The 21,060-nt window shown below is 42.3% G+C and overlaps 1 protein-coding gene across 3 annotated transcripts in view; it reads left to right on the top strand.

Moving 5' to 3' along the window:
- The window catches only part of cyb5r4 (cytochrome b5 reductase 4), a 121,912-nt gene that overhangs the window by 56,538 nt on the left and 44,314 nt on the right, over positions 1-21,060 (top strand). For all 3 annotated transcript variants that reach the window (XM_069887451.1, XM_069887452.1, XM_069887453.1), the window contains exon 8: positions 6,585-6,678. In XM_069887451.1, the coding sequence (XP_069743552.1) occupies positions 6,585-6,678 (94 nt within the window). The remainder of the gene's footprint in view (positions 1-6,584; positions 6,679-21,060) is intronic.

The raw sequence follows: 21,060 nt of genomic DNA, 5'->3' as shown, positions 1-21,060 counted from the left end.
TAAGGGGTAAAAACCTTCCTTACTCTCTGGAAGAAGTCAGGAAATTGACTAAAAGCTGTCCTGTTTGCGCAGAATGCAAACCACAATACTTCAAAGCTCCGGAGGCCACTCTCATCAAGGCAACCCGACCTTTTGAGAGGATTATCTTAGATTTTAAAGGGCCGTTACCTTCCAATAACAAAAATGTATATTTCCTTACTGTAATTGACGAATATTCCAGGTTTCCCTTTGCAATACCCTGCCCTGATGTCTCGTTAGCGTCTGTCATTAAGTTACTTGACAGAATTTTCAGCATTTTTGATTTTCCCAATTACATTCATACTGGTAGGGGCTCAGCATTCTGCAACAAATCAAACACCTCATGAACGTATGTTTCCCTTTCCTAGGAAATCAGGAACTGTGATGGACTGGCCAGCCTGTTTATCTGAGCCTGGAACCGTGCTGCTGAAGAGCAATGTTCGGGCGCGTAAAACAAACCCCCTAGTCCAACCAGTTCCGTTACTGCATACTAACCCCAACTACACTCATGTTAGATTCCCAGATGGGAGTACTGACACTGTACCCCTAAGAGATCTGGCCTTGCCTGGTTTGCCCCATCCTCGCACCCCTACTCAGATTGAGCGTGAGAGGTTGGACTCACCCCCCCAGCCTGTGACCCCTAGTAAACTTTCAGATGGCCATGCTGAGGCTCAACTGCCTCACGCTGGCGATTCTGGAGCGGGTCCAGAAGTCAGTCCTTCCCACACTACAGACCCAGGACCTGTACAGGTTCCCAAGGTTGCAAAGGAGCCACCTGTTTTGAGACGAAGCACCAGAATTCGTAAACAACCTGATAGGCTGACATATTCATAAAATATCTCATTATATTTCGATTGCTTGCTAGATACTGACATATTTTGGCTGTTTGAGTATTCTCAAGTCCAAACATGGTATCTATGTATCGCTTGCTGCAGTCTTTCCTAGCAGCTGTCCTTTTGATTTTACCCTTCTTCTGCCGGGGGGGAGACTGTGGTGAATGCCTGCCAAGCTGCCTGTCTCCCCTCTGGCGAGCCTTGCTGTACTAAGATTGGCTGTGCATTATCTCTGCTGTTAAGGACACTCCCCTTGGATATAACTATATATACCTATTGTCTTTCATTATTGTACCATGAGTTTCTGCTAATAAAAGCCATGATTATTGTTTGACCACATTGTCTTTGTCTACGTCATCAACTGGCACTTCATTATAGAATTCATTGGCTTGAAATGTAGATCTTTGATGCATATCCCTAACCCTGTAGTGTCAATCCAATCAATATTTTATTCTGTGGAACAAGGTTGTGATACATCAAGAGCTGACAAGCCACCATCAAGGTTGAACAACTGTTCAAAAGATCTCAATTAATGGTCAGACACATGGCACAGTAAAAGAGGGTTAAGGTAGGTGCATTTTGTCCGGAGATTATTTGAGGGACACTTCGCTTAAACAACTATAGAGATTACATAACAATTTATTTAAATAATAAGAATGGAGAAATATCCATTGAAGGGTTACGTTTAGTGCAGGTTGATGGGCATTTTGAATGATGATAAGTTTGCTTTGGGCAATTTTATTATGTAGACTCCTTAGGAAAGAGGGCCAAGGTATGGCAGATGCAATTGAAGTCTGACAAATATGAAGAGAATTTTAGGAAGTTAAAGGAGGTCAGGACATCCACAGTGAATGGCAGGGCCTGTAGATTGCTGTTGAACAAAGGGACCTAGGGATATCAGTATGTAGTTCCCTGAATTTGGTCTCACAGATAGATAGGGTGGTGTCATTAAGTTACCTAAGCTGGGCTTATAACATTGCTTTCATTGGCCATAACACTGAGTATCTCTCGTACCTAAACATACTGAGTACTTTCAAACACCTGTGAAGCTACCTATCCTAAATGTTATGGTGCCTGAAATGAGGAGACTATGCATAAATGTGTTGTAATTTCTACATGGTCGAACCAAAATGTGTATAAATAATGCTTAATAAAATCTGGAATGTGCACTTTACTTACATGTGAATTTAAAATTGTGGAGCACGGAGGCTAGTAAGGAAAACAAGTGTCTTTGTCCCAAACGCTATGGGACTTCTTTCTCACTCGGTTCCTGTCATTGGCGTGCGAACTTATGTGAGTGTCTAAGAATGTAGAAAGTAGTCTTTGTTCCCCAGAACTGTTTCTCTGGAGGATGCTAGCTGCTGAATACTTCCAGTAATGTGGTCTCCCTATGAATAAATAAGTCATCTGAAATATATCTTAAAAATTTATCATTCGCCATGAAGAAATATTTTTCATGATTTACAAATTCTTCTGGCAGATATGCTACCTGCTTCTCACTGAAATGAAAAGTTGATGAAATAATTTCTCTGAGTGCTGTATCTTGTTGATCTGTGTCTAGGGTGGAGATCCAAATTGGGAGACATGGCAGAGATTCACTGTAGCACATTAGAAAGTTCTTGGGGTGATAAACTTGAGAGTTGATTGAATTTTGCTTTCCTTGGGAGATTTGTTCATAAATTCAGGAAGCTTGGGATCCATGGAATCTTAGAATTGGCTTGCCGGTAGAAAGCAGAGTAATAGTGGATGGAAAGTATTGTGTCTGGAGGTTTGTGACTAGTGGAGTTCCACAGGGATCTGTTCTGGGATCCCCTGCTCTTTATGATTTCTTTTAATGCACTGTCGACAAAGTAGAGGGATGGGTCAGTAGGCTTGCAGATGATATGAAGGTTGGAGGTGTTGTGGATAGCGTTGAAGGCTGTCATAGTTTGCAACAGGATATAGACAGGGTGAAAAGTTGGGCAGAAAGGTGGCAAATGCAGATTAGTGTGAAGTGATGCATTTTGGAAGTTCAAACTTGAAGGCAGAGTGCAGGGTTAATGGTAGGATACCTAATTAACACATGGACCTTGGGTTCCAAATCCATAGATCTCTTATAGTCACTGCACAGGTTGATAGGATAGTTAAAAAGGTATGCTATGTTGGCCTTCATTTATTGGGGGATTAAATTCAAGAATCATGAGGTAATGTCGCAGTTCCTTTAATCTGGTGAGACCACAGTTAGAATATTGCGTTCAGTTCTGGTCACCTCATTATAGGAAAGATGTGGGAGCAATGGAGAGGGTGTAGGGAAATTTACCAGGACGTTGCCTGGATTGGAAAATATGCCTTATGAGGAAATGTTAGCAGAAACTAGGGCTTTTCCCTTTGGAGCGAAGAAAGATGAGAGAGATCCACAATATTCTGAGAGGCATAGATAAGTAGATATTTAGCACCTTGTTCACAGAGCATGGATAGCAAGAGGGCATCTGTACAAAGTGAAGGGGGGAAAATATAGGGGAGACATCAGGAATAAGTTGGGTTTTTTTTACGGTGTTGTGGGTGCCTAGAACGCATTGACAGAGGTGATGATGGAGACTGGAACAATAGGAGCATTTAAGAGACTCTAAGGCACATGGAATAGAGGGTCAAGAGGCAGATAGGGTTTTTCTTTTTGGTACGTATATATTGGTTGGAACAACATTGTGGGTCGAAGGGGCTATACTGTGCTGTCATGTTCTATGTTCTTGCAAAGAGGAGTCCAGCCACAAGAGTGTGACTAAAGGTTTTCCAGTACATTGTTACATATCTCAGTGATAAAAGCTTTGGAAAACCTGATCATACAAATAAATTCGGAAACCAAAAATAATACAGTTGTTGCAATATGAAATAAAAATAGAATATCATGGGCCACACAACGTTTGTCAAGGGCAAAACACAGTTGATATTTCAGGTTGATTACCTTCATCGGGTGCTGCTTCTATTTTCACAGATGCTGATTGGCCTACTAAGTATTTTATTTTTACATTTCAATAAGAGGTAATTTTTCATTGGAAATATCCATGCCTTTACAGAGGGAAAAAAAGACAATATTTTTGTGTATTTTTTGTATTGACAATAGTTCAACGTTCAACACCATCATCCCCTCAAAGCTATTCAGCAAACTCCAAGGTCTGGGTCTCATATCCACTGTGTAATTGTTATCCTGGGTTTGTTCGCCTCGAGACTCCAATCAGTGTGGATTGACAAGAACATCAGCACCGGAGCACCACAGGGTTTCATGCTTAACCCCCCTGCTGTACTCATTTGACATCTATGAATGTGGCTTGTACGACAACAGCATTTACAAATTTGCTGATTATATCAATGCCATGGGATGTATAAAAAAGGGGTGATGAGTCAGTATACAGGAGAGAAATTGAAAACTTGCTTGAATGGAATATCCAAAATTGGATTATCCAAAATCCTCAATTATCCAAAAATTTTTGAACCCGGAAGTGACATCTGTTTGGCTCCGAATTTTTTTTTTGGATAATTGAGCAATTCAAAAAAATCAGAAATCCTCATTTATCTGAAAAAATCTGAAGTCAAAATGGCATCTGAAAATTTTTGGACAAATGACGATATCCAAAGCAATCAAAAATCCTTAGTTATCCAAATTTTTTTCAGAGCCAAACTGACATCACAGGTTGAAAAAAGTTTGAATTTTGGAAAAACCTCTGAATTTTTAGTATTGGATTTAACTTATTTTGTTCAGGTTGTTTTTTTGGTGAGGATTAAACATTATTTCATGCTTTAAAAAGCCTTCCCTTGTTTGTTGTTGTTTAAGCATTGCTACAAGTGATTTTCTGTCGCTACTGGGCTGTTTTTAAAAAAAAAGACCAGTTATCCGAAAATATTGTTTATCCGAAATAGGCCCAGTCCCAGCCATTTTGGATAATTGGAGTTGTACTCCATGTGATGTCATGTATGTACTCTGACAATAAATCTGAACTTTGATGTTTTGAACTTTAAATTACATTGTGAATCTTAAATGTGTTGTTTCTGATTCCCTTATGATTTTGTAGGCATAGATTGTTCTTTCATGGACATGTTCTTCCTTAATGCCCTAAGGTTCCCTGTCCACCTTGAGTTAGCTCCCATGGCTTTAAAGATGCTTCTTGTGATGAAGTGCTGCCAGTTGTTGAATGGATTATCAGCCACTCTGACAAAAAAAAAACCCTGCTGTTGCAGACTGTGGATGCTGAAGTAGTGTGAGCAGTCTGCAGTCAGATCAGAAGGTGCTGTCAGGTTTCACTGGGTTCAGTAGGATGTTCCTTCAAAATGGCAAGAAAAGCAACAAATTATCACAGTTTGATCCTGGTTCTAATGAGAGTGTTCATTAAGAGAGCTCTTTTGATGTTGAACAACTAATAGTGTCATTTGATGTTCTCTTCTTTTCTTTGGCTTGGCTTTGCGGACGAAGATTTATGGAGGGGGTAAAAAGTCCACGTCAGCTGCAGGCTCGTTTGTGGCTGACAAGTTCGATGCGGGACAGGCAGACACGATTGCAGCGGTTGCAAGGGAAAATTGGTTGGTTGGGGTTGGGTGTTGGGTTTTTCCTCCTTTGCCTTTTGTCAGTGAGGTGGGCTCTGCGGTCTTCTTCAAAGGAGGTTGCTGCCCGCCAAACTGTGAGGCGCCAAGATGCACGGTTTGAGGCGTTATCAGCCCACTGGCGGTGGTCAATGTGGCAGGCACCAAGAGATTTCTTTAGGCAGTCCTTGTACCTTTTCTTTGGTGCACCTCTGTCACGGTGGCCAGTGGAGAGCTCGCCATATAACACGATCTTGGGAAGGCGATGGTCCTCCATTCTGGAGACGTGACCCATCCAGCGCAGCTGGATCTTCAGCAGCGTGGACTTGATGCTGTCGACCTCTGCCATCTCGAGTACTTCGACGTTAGGGGTGTAAGCGCTCCAATGGATGTTGAGGATGGAGCGGAGACAACGCTGGTGGAAGCGTTCTAGGAGCCGTAGGTGGTGCCGGTAGAGGACCCATGATTCGGAGCCGAACAGGAGTGTGGGTATGACAACGGCTCTGTATACGCTTATCTTTGTGAGGTTTTTCAGTTGGTTGTTTTTCCAGACTCTTTTGTGTAGTCTTCCAAAGGCGCTATTTGCCTTGGCGAGTCTGTTGTCTATCTCATTGTCGATCCTTGCATCTGATGAAATGGTGCAGCCGAGATAGGTAAACTGGTTGACCGTTTTGAGTTTTGTGTGCCCGATGGAGATGTGGGGGGGCTGGTAGTCATGGTGGGGAGCTGGCTGATGGAGGACCTCAGTTTTCTTCCTGCTTTGCGGAAACTGCCAAAATGTTTGGCCTGAAAGTCAGCCTGAAGAAAACTGAGGTCCTCCATCAGCCAGCTCCCCACCATGATGTTCTCTTAATGCAGAGAAAAAGATCACATGTACAAACTTATTTGGTCAGCAAGTAACCCGTCCACTTTTATAATTGTTTCTGTGTGAAATTAGACCAACCTGCAGTTCAATTTATTCCCTGTAAAAATGAAATTGTAACATATAATGTTTAAAAAAAATAGTATCATCTATTTTCTAGATTTAAAATGAAATACTATCCTTCAAAAGGGAAGATTTGGCATGACAGCATTGGTTCTCATAATTGAAATGCTATCTGAATGAAAATTGATCAATTATTGTAAATATTTATTAATAATTTCAAGCAGGCCATTTATTAATTTGTCAAAATTTTTTTGAAGGACATCAACTCAGATTCCGTGATTGTGGACTTAGAAGATGGTGTTCTAAGGACAGAAATTCGTCAACAAGAATATTCTTATATCCTTCATTTAGGTATGTCAGAGCATTGTTGAATTCAGAAAATAAATGCTAATATTCATTCTGATTATCAATGATTGTTGACTAATCAATGATATTGTTAGAAATTAAAGTACCTTTAAAGAAATTGCTCGAGACAAAAATTGAGAACAAAGAACATTTATTACAACAACAATGCAAAGTTGGGTGCTTCCCCTTACCCTGGGAATACACACATATACTGGGGCTCACCCAACTTTTATACAGTCAATTTCAGTATCAGAGTGCCCTCCCCCTTACATTCTTCTGCCCCCTGGATGGGTTTGGCATAGGTAATCCTTCCTGCCTACGTGCAGTTTCAGTACACTTGGAGGACCAGGGGGTATCCTGTGGGTCCCCCATCATGTCATTGTCCTTATTCACACCTTCCTGATTCTCGGGGCTACAATCTCTTGGTATGCGGAGTTGACTCATTCTATCTAGGGTTGGCTAATTTCATATGTATAAATCTGTGTATGGTTAGCTAATTAGATATGTAGGACTTGGTACTTCTGTCCAGGGCTAGGAGACCTTTATCTGATCCAGACTACCTCAACTTCCTACATTCTATTGTACCTTACCATTCCTTTTCTTAGTCTTATGGTCTTGTCACAAAGACTAGAAGATTCTTATGTTAATCGTGCTGACTCTGCTTTCCTGCATCCTAACCCCCAAGCTTATCCTGTTTGTACTGGTTACAGCCATTAACTGATGAATTTTAGTTTCTTCCATGTTCATAATTTTAGATCAATTTTCCCATCTCTCACAATCCTCACTTTTCTTTTAGATCAGTAATACTGATCTTTCACCATGATCAGTGTTACTGATCTTTGGTTACTAGTGTCAGTGTGACTGATCCCCACCCCCCCCTCCCTTCCTCACTTTTCTTTTAGATCAGTAATACTGATCTTTCAAGTGTAAGGTGTAGTTTTACCCAGCTGGTCAATAACCGAATTGTAATCTCTGTGTAAAGTCTTTAGGTAGGGGAGCACCATGAAGGTCAGAGTAGCGAGTCCAGCTGCTTATTAGGGTTGCGAGTATCAGGCTCCAGTTCTCAGTAAAGAGTCTAGTCCATCCCACATCAGTCCGAAGTTGCCACGTCTGAACATGGGCATGGGCAGATTCACGTTGAAACATTGAAGCAGTGTCTTTTAACCACCCGACTTTTGTAAGCATTGTCCTGACGAAGTCTGTGAGAGACGCTGCCTTCAGCAGCGAACGAGTAGCAGTAGTCAGGCGGTTCCGTTGAATTGTGGCTAGTATCCGATGTCCTCTTCAGCCCCGAACCCTAGAGCCACCGATCTCCGAAGGCTGTCTGGAGCCTGATATTAAAGTGTCAAGCAGCTCACGTTGTTGGTAACTGGTGCTCCCCTTCACGGGGTGATGAAAAGAGACCAAGCTGGGGGGGGGATTGTTTCTTGTGATTTAACTGTGTGTTGCAGCTTGTCTGCTAACATTAGCATGGGTATCATTGAACTTGTGAGTTGCAGCCTGTCTGTGTACATTAGCATATGTATTAACTCTCTCTCTCTGCGACATGTACAATCCTGACTACCATTCTGTCTGTCTTTGTCCCACCATGTCCTTTGTGCTATCGCTTTAAAACTCCTGTCTTTAATACCTGTGTAGGCTAGGATACAAATTAGATGTACTCCACTAAAGCTGTTCAGTTCCCCTGGTCCGTATTGGAATCCCTTGTTAACCCATATCCCACTATGACTATACATTAAATCTATGCCCTGTCTACATTCTAAAGGAGCACAATTGTAACCTCTGCTGACCCTATTCCAGGAGGACTTAAAACATAGCGAGTACTGAAGTGACATATCCATTTAACGAACAATATTTTTAAAAAAATGAATAAACAACAATAAATGTAAAATCCATTAAAATACGGCAATAAAAAATACAATAACTGTATAAACCATTAAAATACGACAATAAAAAATACAACAATAACTGTATAAACCATTAAAATACGACAATAAAAAATACAACAATAACTGTATAAACCATTAAAATACGACAATAAAAAATACAACAATAACTGTATAAACCATTAAAATACGACAATAAAAAATACAACAATAACTGTATAAACCATTAAAATACGACAATAAATGTAACATTACGGCACTTTGTCACGGCGCAGTGTAAGTTTCAGGTCTGAAGGATGAGGAACTGCACGCCAGGTTGAGGGTTGAATCTGTGTGTCGTGATGTTGTGGTTCAGAAGCTGGTTTAATTCTTTGAATATGGGTCCAGCCTTTCTCTCTTGTTCTTACTGTGGTGTCTGTAATTAAAAGTACACAGAAGGGACCATCCCAGGCAGGTTTTAGTTGATCCTCTTGCCATGCTTTTACATAAACCCAATCACCAGGTTTAATAGAATGTATAGGAAAGTCTAAGGGTGGTGTTTGGGCTAATAGTCCTTTTTGTTTTAAATCTTGGATGGAAGTAGAAAGCCCTCGTAAAAATTTGGAAATGTATTGGTCATTAGCTTCAGGAATGGGAGAATCAGTGTGGAACCCCATAAATGGGAGCCCAAACATCATCTCATACGGTGAGACTGCAAGATCTTTACGAGGTGCTGTCCGAATTCTAATCAGGGCTAATGGTAATGATTTAATCCAGGAAAGACCAGTCTCTTCATGAAGTCGAGTGAGTTGGAGTTTCAATGTTTGATTCATACGTTCGACTCGACCCGAACTTTGGGGATGCCATGGGGTATGTAGTTGCCATTTTATTCCTAGGTTCTTGCAGACACCCTGTAGAATCTGAGAGGTGAAATGCGTACCCTTATCTGAATCAATGGTCTGCATCATACCGTATCGTGGAATGACACATTCAATGAGTATTCTGATGACAGTGTTGGCACGATCATTCGGGGTAGGAAAAGCTTCAACCCATCTTGTAAAATGATCGACCATGACAAGGAGAAATTTGTAAATACCAATCTTAGGAAGTTCAGTAAAGTCTATTTGTATGCGCTGGAACGGGCGAACGGCAATGTCTCGACCGCCAGGTATTACTTGGCGCATCGATTTCTTATTAACCCTTTGACAAATGGGACAAGATCTAGTAGCAAGTTTAGTAATATTGTATATGCCAGGGCAGTGAAGGAAACGTCCAAAGGTATCAACAAGGGACTGGGTTCCCCAATGTGTTTGTTGATGTAACTGATCTATGACTTGGCGGGCTATGGCTTTGTTAATGACTTGCCGTCCGTCTACTGTCCACCACAACCCGTCGGCAGTCTGGCAAAATCCCTTATCTCTCATTGAGACCTCCTCTTCCCGTGAAAAGATGGGGTTCTTTTTAATCTCTATCGGCGTGGGCAGTAGCTGATACATATGAATCTTTTCTGCTAATGCTGCTTGTTTGGCAGCTGCATCAGCCTGCCTGTTTCCTCTAGCTTCAGGACTGTTACCAGTCTGGTGTCCCCGCACATGTACAATGGCAATTTCGGACGGGAGTGTTAAAGCCTCTAGGGATTGGGTAATTAACTGTTCATGGGCTAACTTTTGTCCTTTGCCAGTTATCATCCCTCTTTCTTTCCATATCTTACCGAAGGTATGGACTACATCAAAAGCATATTTAGAATCAGTGTAGATCGTTCCTACCTTGTTCTCTAGTTCGTGGAGTGCTCTACAGAGGGCATATAGCTCACAGGATTGTGCTGACCAATGACCAGGGAGGCGACCAGCTTCGATCACCAGTTCCTGTTTACCGTCCACTATACTATACCCACTATAGCGGGTTCCTGCAATACAACGTGAAGAACCGTCAATAAACAATTTTTCCCCTTCAGTTAAAGGGACATCGGTTAGGTCTTCCCTAATTTTTGTTTGTAAGTCGATAACCTCTGAGCACACATGCTCTAAATTGTTTGAGGGCTGGTCATTAGTTGGAGAGATGAGGAAGGCTGCTGGGTTGAGAGTTTTGGTCGTAATTAAGGTCAAATCATTGCTGTCCATTAGTATCGTTTCGTATTTTAAGATTCTCGAATCCGTGAGCCACTTTCCAGCCCGCTGCAATAGAATATTGCGGACTGTATGAGGGGTATGAACTATCATAGGGGCACCGAAAGTAATCTTTCGTCCTTCTTCAACCAAAATTGCAGTGGCTGCTATGGCTTGTATACACTCTGGCCAGCCGCGACAAACGGGGTCTAAAAGCTTTGACAGGAAAGCCACTGGTTGTCTATAGCCAGCCCTGCTTTGGGTGAGCACTCCGGTGGCTGCTCCAGCTTTGGTATTAGTGTATACATCAAAAGGTTTGTTTAGGTCGGGTAGCGCTAAAACTGGGGCACGCGTAAGGCACTGTTTAACAAAGTTAAAATTTTCAATCTCTTCATCCGTCCAGTCAAGGGTTTCGGTTCCTATACTGGGAATCTTATCATAAAGGAATTTGACCAGAATCGAATAATTTTCTATCCATATTCTACAGAATCCCACTAACCCAAGGAATTTCCTGAGTTCTTGGGCATTTTTGGGAGGGGGGATCTGTATAATACCAGTTATTCTTTCCGGGCTAATTTTCCTGGTTCCTTGACTAACTAGATGTCCTAAGTATTTGACCTCGGATTGCACAAATTGTAGTTTGGACTCACTGACTCTCAGACCTTTCTTCTCCAAAAAATTTAAAAGTGCTACCGTAAAATCTTTAGCTAATTCATGAGTTCTTGCAGTAATTAGCAAGTCATCCACGTACTGTATGAGTTGGCAATTTTCTCTCCGAGGAGCTTCATCTAATACCCGCTCTAAGACTTGACCAAATAAATTGGGCGATTCTGTAAAGCCTTGTGGAAGGACAGTCCACCGGTATTGGTTTTTACGGCCAGTAAAGGGGTTCTCCCATTCAAAGGCGAACATGTCTCTGCTCTCTGTGGCTAATGGACAAGTCCAGAATGCATCCTTTAGATCAATGACACTAAACCATTGATTATGGGGGTCAATTTTACTCATGATGGTATAAGGGTTGGGTACAACCGGGTGACGGGCAAGAATGAATTTGTTAAGTTCCCTCATGTCCTGTACTAGGCGGTAGGTGCCGTCTGGTTTTTGAACAGGTAAAATCGGGGTATTAAAGGGAGACATACAGGGTTCGAGTATACCGTCCTGAATCAACTGGTCAATTACGGGCTGTAAACCTTTCCGGCCAGCCATCGGAATCGGGTACTGTTTCTGTCTAACAATTCGTTGAGTATCTTTTAAAGTGACTTGTAGCGGAGGAATATCGAGGATTCCTCTATTTCCATTTCCTGCCCATACTCTTGGATTTATTAGTTTGCGATCTTCTTCGTTTAAAACATAGAATTGTACTCCAATGCCTGATTGTAGAGGTCGAGTACCGATAGCCAATTGGTCCTGTAAATCCCTTCCTAGCAAGCATACTCCGGCTTGGGGAAGTAATAGAAGATCCTCAATTATGATCTTACCTCCCATTTGAATTCTGACTTCTCGCAATACCGGGACTGGAAAGTCTCGTCCTCCTACCCCAGAAACTGTAACTGTCCCTTCTATTTTCACCCCCTGGGGTTGGTGTAGAACGCTAGATCGGGCGGCTCCAGAATCGACCAAAAATGTCATCTTATCCCTGTGGGGTCCTATGCATAAATTAACTAACGGTTCTCCTTGCAGCCCCACGGTATGTATTAATTGAGAACCGTGACCCCCCTATTCGTGATCAGCTTCCATCAAGGCATAGGAACGTGTGTCCATTGCTCGCAGTGGGCATTCCTTTTTAAAGTGCCCTTCCTTTCTACAATGATAACAAATAAGGGGTCCTGTTTCCCAATCTTTCCCAAAATTTCTAGGGGGCATACGTCGTCCCCGGAATCCTCCTCTACTCCTCCACCTGCTGGGGTCTCCACCTCCCCACCCGTGGCTCCCCTCACCTCGTACAGAAGTTGGCCAGTAATCCTTATCTTTTTCGTGATGGTCAGCTACTATTCCTTTGACTGTTTGTAATAGAATTTTAGCTTTCCCTTTTTGTTTATCCTCTGCCCTCTGGACAAATGCTCTCTGAGCAATCTGCAGTAACTGGGTAATTCCTTGCTCGTGCCAATTTTCTGTCTTTTGTAGCTTTCTTCTGATGTCTGGGGCTGAGTTGGTAACAAAACCCGTTAGAACCAATTGTTCCACTGCTGGGGATTCTATGTCGAGACCCCCATATTGTTGATTTGCCGTGCGCAATCTATTGAGAAATGCAGAGGGGGTCTCCTCGGGACCTTGGGGAACCTCAAAGGCTTTTTTGAAGTTCTGTCCTTTGGGGACAGATTCCTTGATTCCTTTGATCAAATTAATCCTGTATTCCTCCATCAGTGTGCGGCCACCACTGGTATTTTTGTCCCAATTAGGTTTTGTGAGGGGGAATTTAACTTCTCCAGGGGTCGCCTCGTGTCCCCCTTGGTGTTCCTTATCCCATGCTCTAATGCCTGCCTGTCGGATCATTCCCCGCTCATCTAAGGTAAACAAAGTCTTAAAGATGGATGTTAATTCCTCCCAAGTATACAGATTTGGTCCCAAAAATTGGTCTAACTGTTCGGCACATCCCTGGGGATCTTCTATCAGGGAGATTAATTCTTTCTTAAAATTACGTACTTCGGTTCTGGTCAGGGGCACATTTACGAACCCAAGACCTTCTCCCACGGGAACCTCCCGCAGGGGTCGCATCCAGCTAATTTCTGGTTTCTTAGATTTGTGTTCCTGTTCCCTGAGAAGTGAATCGCAGGGTTCTGCCACTTCTTCCTGAGGGATCTCACGCTGTTCTGAATTACAATGTTCTACCTCTACTGTTAACGGAGGTGGTAATCGAGCGCTTTGTGAGCGAGTCACCATACCACTCCGGTTCTCCTCTTTCTTCTCTAGTGGTGGGGGAGGAGGGGGAGGTGCAGAAGGGTAGGTAATAGGAGGGGAAGGAAAGATAGGAGCCGGCATAGGAGGAACATAAGGTGGAGGGAGGGTATGTAACACATCCCAACCCTGTGATTCAGGGACAAAAGGTTCCTCCTCTCTCTTATCCCTGAATTCTTTCTCATTCAAAACCAGTTGTTCAATGGGTCCCTTGAGCCAGCAGGCTGCATATTCCCTGCTCTCAACATTGTCTTTCTGGTTTTGATAGAGCCATAGGTTCAAAGCTTCACACATCCATTCATCCTCGGATCCGAATTTTGGCCAGTACACGGAGCTCCCTTTAACCGGGTATTTAACCCATTCAATACAACAATACCTGACCATTGTCAGTTTTTCTTTACCACGGGTCTTTCCTGTGCCCCACTCAGATAACATCAACCCAAGCGGGCTGTACGTAGCTATCTGGTGTTCACATCCTGAACCAGGACTCTCTTCCTTGCTACCCATTATTCCCATGCTTATAAACAAGTAAAATTACTCTTACCGAGTTCCAGTAGTAATGCTCTAGTGCGCTTCCTTCCGTCGTTTGTTCTCAATGCCTCTTCTCGGATATCACTCGCTTCTTCCACTGACCAGCCACCCGTCGCCCGTGAGTCCAGCTGAATCAGCCGGGGTGCACCTACTCTCGTCGTCGGGGCACTCTGTCAGTGGAGGGAGTGTGATCCCGGACGAGCCCCCATTTGTTAGAAATTAAAGTACCTTTAAAGAAATTGCTCGAGACAAAAATTGAGAACAAAGAACATTTATTACAACAACAATGAAAAGTTGGGTGCTTCCCCTTACCCTGGGAATACACACATATACTGGGGCTCACCCAACTTTTATACAGTCAATTTCAGTATCAGAGTGCCCTCCCCCTTACATTCTTCTGCCCCCTGGATGGGTTTGGCATAGGTAATCCTTCCTGCCTACATGCAGTTTTAGTACACTTGGAGGACCAGGGGGTATCCTGTGGGTGCCCCATCATGTCATTGTCCTTATTCACACCTTCCTGATTCTCGGGGCTACAATCTCTTGGTATGCGGAGTTGACTCATTCTATCTAGGGTTGGCTAATTTCATATGTATAAATCTGTGTTTGGTTAGCTAATTAGATATGTAGGACTTGGTACTTCTGTCCAGGACTAGGAGACCTTTATCTGATCCAGACTACCTCAACTTCCTACATTCTATTGTACCTTACCATTCCTTTTCTTAGTCTTATGGTCTTGTCACAAAGACTAGAAGATTCTTATGTTAATCGTGCTGACTCTGCTTTCCTGCATCCTAACCCCCAAGCTTATCCTGTTTGTACTGGTTACAGCCATTAACTGATGAATTTTAGTTTCTTCCATGTTCATAATTTTAGATCAATTTTCCCATCTCTCACAATATTATGGTTTTGATAGCTTTGATCATGTATTGTAGCAGGCTAATATTCAGTAATATAAGGTGAAAATTGTTATAATTAAAGAAGGAGACAGAAAGTTTAGTACATGGCCTAGACATAATGTTACATCAAGAATTTTAACAAAAACAATTCCATCCAAACTGGAAAGAGACCAATATCCTGGCAGGCAGGTTTGCTTGAGCTGTTGGTGAGGGTTTAAACGAGTTTGGCAGGTGGATGGTAACCAGAATATATGTGCAAAGTATAGGGCAGAAGGTCAAAAAGCATGATGCAATGTGTTCTAAGTTTGTGAAAAATGGCAGGCATGGGAGGGAGTTAGTTAGAAAGTTTGATATATGTCTATTTCAATGCTAGGAGTATTAGGAATAAAAGAGATGAACTTAAGAGTATGGATGTTGTGGCTGTTTCAAAGACTTGGCTGATACAGAAGGGCAGGATTGGCTGATACAGGTACCAGGGTTTAGTTGTTTTTAAAAAGGAACAGGGTGGGAGGTAGAAAAGGGGGGTGGGGTGGATAACATTACTTTTTAAAGGATAGTATCACGGCTATAGAAAAGGAGAACACTGTAGAGGGAGTGTCCACTGAGTCAGTGTGGGTGCAAGTCAGAAATGGGAAGGGAGCAATCACTGTACTGGGAGTAGTCTATAGGCCTCCAAATAGCCCAAGGGTTACCACGGAACAATAAAGCAGGCAGATTTTGAATGGTACAGAAGTTACAGGGTTATTGTTATGGAAGACTTCAACTTGCCTAATATTGACTGGCACTTCCTGACTGCAGGAGGGATAGATGTGGTTGAATTTGTCAGTTGTGTTCTAGGATTCCTGACACAGTATGTGGACAAGCCAACAAGAGGAGACGCCCTATAGGATCTAATACTGGGTAATGAGCCTTGTCAGGTGGCGGACCTCTCGGTGGGGGAGCATTTTGGTGAGAGTGACCACAACTTTCTGAGCTTTAGCAATAACTAAAGAAGACAAAATTAGAAAGTATTTATTGGGGAACAATGCGATAAGGCAGGAACTAACATGAGTAAATTTGAATCAGATGGTCAAGGGTGAAAGCACAGAACTAATGTGGAAGAGTTTTGCTACTACTTACGCTAGGTTCAGGATAGGTTTGTCCCACTGGGGCAGGGAAAGGAGGGTAGGAACAGGGAAAGGAGGGTAGGAACAGGGAACCATGGTTGACAAAACAGGTGAGGCAACTAGTTAAGAGGAAGAAAGAAGCATGCATTAGATTTAGAAAGCAGGAAACAGGAAGGGCTCACGATGAAATATATGGTAGCCAGGAAGAAACTTAAGAAAATCATAGGAAAACTCGAAGAGGGCATGAGAAGTCCTTGGCAAGTAGGATTAAGGAGAACCTCAAGCATATGTGAAGAAGAGGCTGATGAAAATAAAGGTGGGGAGCTTTAAAATAAAGGAAGCAACATTTGCCAGAGGAGGTTAGGAAGGTCCTAAATGAATACTTTGTTCAATATTCACAAGTGAAAAGGATCTTGATTAGGGTAAGGCATGTGTGCTGGATGATGTTGAGATGCAGAAGCAGGAAGTGTTGGATCTTAAAAACAGTAAGATTTATAAGTCCCTGGGGCCAACGCAATGCACACCATGTTGTTGTGGGAAGTGAGGGAAGAGATAGCTTGGGCAGTGGCTATGATCTTTGAGTCTTTCTTGGCCACAGGGGAGGTGCTGAAGAATGGCAAATGTGGTCCCCTTGTTTAAAAAAGTAATAGGGAGAATCTAGGGAGTTCTAGACCTGTAAGTCTTATGTCAGTGGTGTGCAAATTAATGGGGAGGCTTCTTAAGGATAGGATCTTTGATCATTTGGAGAAGTACAGTCTACTCAAGGATAGTCAACATGGATTTGTGAAGGGAAGAGTTTTTTTTCGAGGAGGTAACAAAAGAAATTGATGAAGGTAGGCAGTAAATATGGCTATGGTCTATATGGATTTTCTAGAGACATTTAACAAGGTCCCTCATGAGAGAGGCATGGGATCCATGAAGCCTCGGCTGTGTGGATTAAAAATTGGCATCCATGTAGAAAGCAGAGAGTAGTAGTGGAAGGAAAATATTCTGCTTGGAGGTCAATGACTAATGGAGTTCCGCAGGAATCTATTCTGGGACCCCTAGTCTTTGTGATTTTTATAAATGACCTAGATGCAGCAGAATGATGGGTCAGTAAGTTTGCAGATGATATGACGGTTGGAGGAGTTGTGGATGGTGCTGAATGAAGGTTGTCGTGCATTACAAAAGGATGGAGATAGGATGCAGAGTTGGGCAGAAAAGTGGCAATGTATTTTGGAAGGTCAAACCAGAAGGCTGAGCACAAGGTTAATGGTCGGATACTTAACAATGTGGAGGAACTTGTGGTCGAAATCCATGCATCTCTCAAGGTTGCCAAGCAGGTTGATAGCATAGTTAATAAGGCCTATGGGATTTTGGGTTTCATTAATTGGGGGATTAAGTTCAAGAGTCATGAGGTCATGTGGCAATATTACAAATCTCTGGTGAGATCACACTTGGAGTATTGGATTCAGTTCTGTTCTTCTCATTACAGGAATGATGTAGAAGCTGTGTCGAGGGTGCTGAGGAGATTTACCAGGATGTTGCCTGGATTTGAAAACAAGTCTTGTGTGGTAAGGTTAGCAGAGATGGGACTTCTCTCTTTGGAGCATAGAAGGATGAGAGGAGACTTAGAGGTCTACAAGATTCTGAGAGACATAGACAAGATGAACATCCAGTGAAGGGAGGAAAGTTTAGAGGAGATATCAGGGGTAAGTTTTTTTTACACAATTTGTGTGGTTGCCTGGAATGCCTTACTGGGGGTGGTGGTTAAGCTGAAACATTAAGAGAGTCTAAAACAGGCACATGGATGAAAGGAAAATAGAGGGTTATGGGGTAGAAAAGGTTTAGTACATTTTTTTGGTAGGAATATATAGGGCAGCACAACATTGAAGGCCAAAGAGCCTGTACTGTGCTGTCATGTTCCATGTTCTGTGTTCTAATTACTTCCTGTGTGGTAGATGGGCATGACACGGGAGCTCTGACTTGTGTCATGCTCCTCTTATACCATGTGGGAACTCAGGAGACTGACAGTGCCCATGAGGACCACGTGTGCATGAAGTGTATCCAGCTGCAGCTCCTGGCAGACTGCATGACAGCCCTGGAGCTGCGTGTGGACTCACTTTGGAGCATCCAGAATGCAGACAATGTGGTGGTTAGCACATTTAGTGATTGGTCACACTACAGCTTAAGAGAGTAGAGAAAGGTAGGGAATGGGTGACCAATAGCAAGAGCAGTAAGAGGAAGATATTGCAGGAGTCTCCTGTGGTCATCACCCTCCAAAACAGATGTACCGCTTTGGATATTGTTGGAGAGATGGCCCATCAGGAAAAGGCAGCAGTAGCCAGGATCATGGCTCTGTTGGTGGCTCTGCTGTTCAAGAGAGAGAGAAAAAAAGTGGTAGTTCAATAGTTACAGGGGATTCTATAGTAAGGGGAACAGACATGTGTTTCTGTGACCACATACGGGACTCCCAAATGGTGTATTTCCTCCCGGGTGCAATGGTCAGGGATGTTTCGGAGCAGCTGCAGGACATTCTGAAAGGGGAGGGTGAACATCCAACTGTTGTGGTTCATATTGGTACAAACGATATAGGAAGAAAGCGGAATGAGGTCCTACAAGCTGAATTTAGGGAGATAAATTAAGGCGTAGGACCTCAAAAGTAATAATCTCTGGATTATTACCGGTGCCATGAGCTAGTTAGAGTAGAAATAGCAGGATAGTTAGAATGAATATGTGGCTTCAACGGTGGTGCAGGAAGGAGGGTTTCAGATTATTGGGGCATTGGAACTGGTTCTGGAGCAGATGGGACCAGTACAAATTGGATTGTCTACATCTGGGCAGGGCCAAGATCAATGTCCTAGGGAGATTGGTTTCTAGTGGGGTTGGGGAAGGTTTAAACTAATGGGGCAGGGGGAGGGAACCTTCAAAGAAAGAATGAGGAAGGTGGTACAGAGACTAAAGCTAGAGATAGAAAAGAGAAAAAGAAAAATATAGGGCAGAAAAGTCAAAAGCAAAAGATGCAGAGGTCACTAGATTCTAAAAGGACAATGAGCATAAGGGCACTTACCTGACTGTCCGTTGTATTAGAAACAAGATTAGTGAACGAAGTGCAAATCAGTACCCAGGCATATGATTTAGTGGCCATCACAGAAACATGGTTGCAAGGTGGGCAAGATTGGGAATTAAATATTCAAAGGTATCAGATAATACAAAAAGATAGAAAGGAAGGTAAAGATGGTGGGATGGTGCTCATAATCAAGGATGAGATCAGGGCAATAGTGAGAGCAGAATGTTGAGTCCATCAAGGTAGAAATTAAGAATAGTAAAGGGAAAAATAAATCATTGGTAGGAGTTGTCTAAATAACAATAACACAGTGGCACAGGCAAATAACCGAGAGATAACTGAGGAATGTAAGAATGGAACAACAGTTGTCATGGGGGACTTTTGCTTCCATATAGATTGAGAAAATCAAGTTGGTCAAAGAAGTTTGTAGGGTGACTTCATAGAATGCATCCGTGATAGCTTTCTTAAGCAGCATGTAATGGAACCAACAAGGGAGAATGCTATTTTAGATATAGTATTGCACAATGAGATAGGTAAAATTAACGATCCAGTAGTTAGGGACCTTCTTGGAAAAAGCAATCATAGTATGATTGAATTTCTCATACAGATGGAGGGTGCAACAGTTAGATCTAAAAATAGTATTATGCTTGAACAGGGGAGACTACAACAGGATGAGGGAGGAATTGGTCAACGTGGACTGGGAGCACAGGCTAGTTGGCAGAACATTTAAGAAACAGTGGAAAACTTTCAAATATATTTTTCACAGTGCTCAACAAAAATACATTCCCTTTTATTAAAAAAAAATAAGGGCAATAAGAGAGGGAAGAGTCAGCCTTGGTTAACTAAGGAAATAAAGGAAAGAATAAAATTAAAAGCTCGTGTGCAAAGTAGCCAAGGGTAGTGGGAAACTGAAGGATTGGGAAAACTTTAAAATGGACAACTAAACGAGAAGTAAGGAAAGAAAAGAAGGATTATGAAGGTAAATTAGCACAAATATAAAAAACAATTACAAAAAAAAATTCTAAATATATAAAACAAGAGGGTGACTAGAGACAACATAGGTCCCTTGTAAGATGAGAAAGGGAAATTTATATTGAGTAATGAGGAAATGGCCAAAGCATTGAACAGATATTTTGTGTCAGTCTTCACAGTGGAAGACATGCCCAGCATGCCAAAGAGTGGTGATAGGGATGCGAAGGGAGGTGTGAGTTTCGTTTTTAAAAAAAATTGTTACAAAAGAGATATTGATGTGTAAACTAATGGGACAAAGCGGACAAATCCCCTGGTCCTGATGGTATGCATCCCAGGGTACTGCAGGAAATGGCGGGTGTTAGAGTTGATGCGCTGGTAGTCATTTACCAAAATTTTCTGGATTCTGGGCAGATCCTGGCAGATTGGAAGACAACAAATGTCACACCACTTTTTAAAAAAATTTATAGCAGAAGTCGGGTAACTATCGGCCAGTTAGCTTCATGTCTGTAGTCGGGAAAATGCTTGAAGCTGTCATTAAGGATGAAATAGTGAGACATTTAGAATGAAGGGGTTCCATCAGGCAGACACACCATGGATTCAGAAAGGGCAGGTCTTTGCTGCACAAGAGACATCAATAAGATTCAGATGAATGGAATCAGGAGAAATATATTGGCATGGATGGAGGATTGGTTAACTAACAGACGGCAGAGAGTCAGGATAAATGGGTGTTTTGCTGATTGGAAGCCAGTGGTAAGTGGGGTGCCCAATGCTGGGCCCACAGCTATTCAGCATTTATATTGATGATTTAGAAAAGGGGATAGAGTGTTGTGACAGATTATGTTATATTTTATATTTTATATAGATATGTTTTAAAGGAGATAAAGTGTGGCAGTTTTTTTTAAATTTAGGTCACAAACACTTCAAAACAGATCTCATTTAAAGGGCAAGAGCTTGGCTCAAGCTAGGCAG

Source organism: Narcine bancroftii, chromosome 6 (genome assembly GCF_036971445.1).
Source record: "Narcine bancroftii isolate sNarBan1 chromosome 6, sNarBan1.hap1, whole genome shotgun sequence".
Lineage (NCBI taxonomy): Eukaryota > Metazoa > Chordata > Chondrichthyes > Torpediniformes > Narcinidae > Narcine > Narcine bancroftii.
Note: the sequence above shows the minus strand (reverse complement) of the source record. Positions and strands in the feature narration are given on the sequence as shown.